General features: G+C 43.4%; 1 protein-coding gene across 3 annotated transcripts in view; it reads right to left on the reverse strand.

Annotated features, from left to right (window-relative positions):
* Positions 1-6,000, reverse strand: part of GABRB3 (gamma-aminobutyric acid (GABA) A receptor, beta 3) — a 227,818-nt gene that overhangs the window by 34,339 nt on the left and 187,479 nt on the right. For all 3 annotated transcript variants that reach the window (XM_011942872.1, XM_011942873.1, XM_011942874.1), the window contains 2 exons: positions 3,054-3,136; positions 60-197 (listed from right to left, as the gene is read on the reverse strand). In XM_011942872.1, coding sequence (XP_011798262.1) covers positions 60-197; positions 3,054-3,136 — 221 coding nt within the window. The remainder of the gene's footprint in view (positions 1-59; positions 198-3,053; positions 3,137-6,000) is intronic.

The following is a 6,000-nucleotide window of genomic DNA, read 5'->3' on the forward strand; positions in this document are numbered from 1 at the left end:
CCAGTCACACCCACGGAGCCAGTGCCCCTGAAGGGACTTTAAATGGATGCAGGACTCACCTGTGGCGAAGACAACATTCCTCGAGACCAGACGGTGCTCCACGATGGAGAACTGCGGGAGCTCGATCCTTTCCACTCCGGTGACAGCCTTGTCCCCGCCTCGCCAGTAAAATTCAATGTCATCCGTGGTGTAGCCATCTGCCGAGAGAGAAGCAGGGAGATAGGAAACATCACCATTTCGTATAAATGCATGGCTAAATAAACTATCATTAACATGGAGGCTGCGGCTCTGCCATGTTTTGAGTAGATTTGCTTAATGTGCTTGTCTAGGGGAAGTGTCATCAAAGAACTAACTTTCCAATACTCTCAGTTATCGCTGCCATTTTTTTGGTACCAGGTCGGTATTGAAAAGTCGAGAAGCTGGGGACAATGGGTGCTCTGACCAGAGTTCTGTCTGTGAAGTGCAACTTCAGAGCTGACCCAGACACCACACGGAGATGAATTTAAAATACATCTCAACCGCAATGAATAAGATAGTTTTAAGAGAAAATGAGAATTGAAGTATGAATAATTCTGGAAAGGAAAATCCTCTCGAGAGCTTTTGAGAGAGTTCAAAGACTGAAGGTGAATTTCACCAATCAGTGATTGATTACATGAGGTAAGCTCAGAGCAAAAGAAATGTTCTCCTTAGCATGTTTGGATGGTTTTATCAGCTCTTCTGGCCACGAAGTTTGCCAACCTTAGAAATGCCTGTTCTAGGGATATTCCTGACCCTTAGAGATGTGCACAGGTGGTCTCATCAGAAAGAACAGTGGTCGTTAGCTGGATTATAGCTCCAAATCCAGCTTTAGCGCAGTGCTTATGTTCACGTGGTGATTAATCACGGCTTCTCGAGAATGAGTAAGTGGGGCAATAGAGTCCATTGTTACTTGTAACACCAAGGAGTCTCCTAAAACATTAGGTCAACTTTGTCAATAAGATCAATTAAAACAGAGATTGGGAGAGCAATATTATCTCAATATAAAGGACTTTTTAATTTGAACATAAAATGTAAAAAACAAATATTCACTCAATATTGAATGTTAGTCAAACAAACGGACCAAAACTGTAGGATGGGGAAGAGATGCTCCCCACAGCTAATGCCACCTCTCTGGTCCTACCTACCGTCCTCTCTTTAATAAAACACGCATCTTTCCACATGGTAAGTGGCATACTCTGCCTAAAACCTGCAAATGCTTCCCAGTGAAATTATTAAGAGCAAAACAAGTACAAACTCCTTACAAGAACCTCAAGAACCTACAGACCTGGCCCCCGGGCCTTCAGCTCCCCTTCCTCGTTCACCCAGCCAGGCCTCACTGGTCTCTTATTGCAGCTCAGACCAGCGTGCTGTGCCCAGGGTGCCTGGGTCCTGTGCAGGGGCACACCTCCAGATCTTCATGTAGCTCATTCTTTCCCACATTTGCATCTTGGCTGAAATCAAACCTCGCAGAAGCCTTCCCTGGCATTCCATCTCACAGGCAACCTCGCAATCTCTCACTATGCTTTTATCAGACTTTACTTTCTTCAAAGCACTACCACTATTTGATCTTGGTCTAATGGTTTCCTGTCTTTTGTGGATTACAAACTCCACAAAGGCAGGTGTTTTGTCTGTCATCTCTAAATATCCCTGTGCTTACAACCGTGCCTACATAGTTAATGTCCAGTGAGTATTTGTTGGATAAACTTTGGGTTGACGAATATGACCTCCCATGTGGAAGTAAAGACACCATTTTTCTTCTGTCTATTCCCAACATGGAGACGTGTGTAGTCAGACCACAAGAGAATCAGGAGAATCCCTTCTTCCACTCAAATGATTAAACCATGGATTCTTTGCAGAGAAGGGACCTCACACGTGGCGAGGATCTCTTCTACAGCAGATCTTCCTGCTCGTCAAACACCCCTGCCCATACACCACAGCGGCAGAGTCCTCTCCCTCAGGAGTCACTCACTGTGTGACCTGACAGTTGAAATAGAAGCTGCTGCCTTACTTAGATTCCAAATTGGCCTTCCTGAAACTTCCACTGACTCACTGGAGTTGTGCCCTCTGGCCACACTGAAGCCAGTTAACTTTTTCAGATCGTCCTTCAAACACTGGGAAATCATCTTTCCCGAGCCTTCTGTCCTCTAAGGTAAACGTCCCCAGAGAATTCAACTACGCATCATTTGACAAGGCTTTACGTCTTTCTTCTTCTGTAAAAGCACAGCTCCCAGAAAACATGACAGTGATGCAGGTGGAAGTGAGGGGCACCGTGGGGCCAGCCTCACCCAAGATCTACACTAGGCTCTACCACCAGGGCAGTTTCTCAACATGGTCATTCACAAAGACACTGGCCTCTTACCACAACTGTATCCAGTGGGACTGCAAAGTCAAAGTCATTTATCCCCAAAATTTAGTACAAATATTGACAAGCCTAAATCCAATTGAGACTAGTTATAAACCAGTTTATAATACGCCAAGATAAGCAACAACGAAAACCGTATCCTGATATGCCAGGAGGTGTAGTTTAGGTAGCAGGAGGCACATTGTTAGATGTTATGGATGCAGCTCTCATCTCTCATATAGGAGTACTCCATGCTGAATTATCAATAAAGCGTCTGAATACTACTCAAATTGAAGAAAATTGCCGAGATGCAGAAATAGCCTGCTTGTAAAGCCGAGTTCCTGATGGGAAATGAGTTTTACTCTGACCGCCCAGGGTCCCAGCAGTGCAGCCACTCATGCGTGATGAAGCATATTGTAGGAAAATAGCAACTCGGCGTTTGCTCTCCTCTCACTGAATGGACCGAAATGAGGGGCATTTGTTTTCTTCTATTTCAGCACAGCAAACAGACTCTCTTAATCACATTAGAATGAAGAAGTCTTTTATACTGAGTCTCTCTCTCTGTCTTTCTCTGTCTCTGTCTTCCCCTCTATGTCAAAAAAATTATGGATGCCTTGAAAAAAGATGCTGAATAATGACAACAGGAACTAAAATACAAATAGGAGGAGAAAGAAACACAGATACGGATACACACAGCTTTCAATTTCCAGAGTGCAGTTCTGCTCGTCCAGAGGGTATCTCCTGAGGTCCATCATGCATGCTGCTGTCGTGGTGATTCTGAAATACACAGGGTGAGGGAAGATATTAAAGAAGGGCTGAGAAATGTATCAGGGAGACTGCTCCTATATAAACAGCGAGTAAGCACCCCGTGGGACCCCTGCCCAAAGTCCACCTGACTCAACATCGTTCACTATATACAGAGAGAAACTTGAGTAAATAAGAAACTCTTTTCAGCATAATATAGAAGAGACTTATCAAGAAAAAACAACACAAAATGTTATTATATATTTTTTAATCATTTACTTTTTGATTAACATAAAAATTGTATCCATTTGTAATATACAGCATGATGTTTGGAAAGATGTATACACTATGAAATAGTTAAACTGAAGTAATTAACAAATGTATTGTGTCACCTATTTAACTCTTTTTATGTGATGAAAACGCAAAATCTACCCTCTTGCAATTTTTGAGTATGCAGCACTTTGTTATTAGCTATAGTCACCATATTGTATCAAAAACCTTACTATGTCTTATTGACTTTGGATAATCAATGGCAGAGAAAGGGGGTTTCCAAGGAAGTTCTTACCTTCAATTTTTGCTTCTCTTCTTGTCTACAGACTCTCTTGCCTCTCTAGTACAGAGAGATCCTATGTGTGGGACACCACCAATTAGGTTTTAAGACTGAGTCTTTGACTTTCCACGGGAAGTGTTAAAGTAGCTACAGATGCACTTGGGAACTCTAAACCTCACCTCTGCTTCTTTTAATTTTACTATCGTTGTTTATTGGGCTGGATTCTAATATTACAGATTTTTTTTTTTTAACTGTGTGATCATCTCTCTTTTCAAAGAGAATATTTGGCTTCTATTTTATCAATCATGAACCAAAATTGGTGGGTTAAGTTCCCTTGGGGCCAGCTAAAGCCATGGAAATAATTTCTTCCCTAAAACAGTTAAGGCTCCACCGTGCAATGGTTAAACCAACCCTACACTGAGAAACAACACTTCTAGAAATGTCCAGTCCTTTTCCTACTCTGTCTGCAGCCTCCTCTTAGGGAGACCAACTTACTCAAAGCTGCTTCTTTGAAAACACAACTATTAGGGTCATTGTATTTTACATTATATATCTCTAGAACCCCACCCTTTCCCCACCACTGTCAAAGGTGGCTGGACTGGAGTGGGTTCCTGAGTCAGAGACAGCAAGCCATTAGTGGGCAAGAGATATATGACATGGGCTGAGTTGGAAGGCAGAGTGGAGCTAAAGAGACTCTCTTCCATAGGAATGAATTGAACAGCAAAGATAAGAGTGGAAGTGCATCTGCAAGGCCATGGTTTACAGGCCTGTGATGCTGTTTTCAAACTGGAGAGCAAAGGGTGAGAAAGCATCACAGAGGAGAGAAGGTGCTGCAAGGAGAGTTGAGGATGCAGTCACAGCTGTGCCCTGGGCCGCAGCGGGGGGCCTTGCTGAATGTGTGTTCCACCTCTCCAGGGAGCAGCTTCTCAAAGCCTGTGCAGGCTCTGTGTGACCAGCAGTCCTGGCTGTGCCCCTTCAACGATGGGGAGTAAGAATGAAAACGTGAAAATGCTTTCTCCTGAGATCCCTAGAGTCACCCTCAATCCGCAGCTGTCCTTCAGGTTTCATCTTTCTTGAAGCTCAGCGTTGAGCTTTATCTAAATGGTCTTCATTATTAATATTCACAACAAACCTACTAATGCTGCAGGTGATGAGCAAGACTCTTACCAACAGATCCTAACCCAAACATCTGTAAAACACTAGACATGTGCCAATTCTGATGGACTGGTCTCATTTACCCTAAACGCAGGTGATAAGGAAATAATGGAGTAAGGTCTGTCCTTCTACTAGCATCTGGTTAAGCAAGCAGATAGAGCAACGTTCTGCTTTCCAATGATTGAGAGAAGCAGTGAGGGAAAATGTCAACATATTTAGCAAACAGTCAATGCTTAATTTTTTATGCATATAGCACGCATGCACCATGCAGACAATCAGCAAAATCCATACCAAGGGTGAAAGTGTGTTCCTTCCAAATGTCATAACACTTCCTCTTATCCGTGGAGTCAAAGAGCACACTACATTCTATGATCCCAAATCAACACACAGCTCTTTGGCATATTTTTCTACAGCATTTAACATTCTAGCCAACTGAAGTTCCAGACTCACACTTTTCAACTGTGGCATGTGTTACAGCAGATTGACAACCCAATGTCCATACAAGATGCCCATAATGCAAAATTAGAACAGAGTTCTGCTAAAATTATGAATCTTTATGAAGAAGAAAAAACCTTCAGTGACAATGTTCAAATTTTTAAATTTTCCTTTTTTTTTTTTATACAGAGTCTTGCTCTGTTGCCCAGGCTGGAGTGCAGTCGTGTGATCTTGGCTCATGGCAAGCTCCACCTCCCGGGTTCACGCCATTCTCCTGCCTCAGCCTCCTGAGTAGCTGGGACTACAGGCGCCGCCACCTCGCCCGGCTAGTTTTTTGTATTTTTTAGTAGAGACGGTTTTCACCGTGTTAGCCAGGATGGTCTCAATCTCCTGACTTCGTGATCCGCCCACCTCGGCCTCCCAAAGTGCTGGGATTACAGGCATGAACTACCACGCCTGGCTTAATTGTCTTATATATTTTGGTACCTATTCACTTGAACTGAGTCAATGATTGAAATTACTGTTTCTTACTGTTTGTTTTCTTATTCACACTTCAAACCAACCCCCCTACACACACACACACACACACATAAACATGCCCAAATTGTTTGGGGACACCATGGGAATACATTATTGGAGGGAGAAGGGGAACCTGAGGCTAGAAGAACTGGTGACAGCATACCCTTGTCCCACCAAGAACTGGTGACAGCATACCCTTGTCCCACCAAGAACTGGTGACAGCATACCCTTGTCCCAC

This window comes from Colobus angolensis, unplaced genomic scaffold, assembly GCF_000951035.1.
Source record: "Colobus angolensis palliatus isolate OR3802 unplaced genomic scaffold, Cang.pa_1.0 Scaffold211, whole genome shotgun sequence".
In the NCBI taxonomy this organism is placed as follows: Eukaryota; Metazoa; Chordata; class Mammalia; order Primates; family Cercopithecidae; genus Colobus; species Colobus angolensis.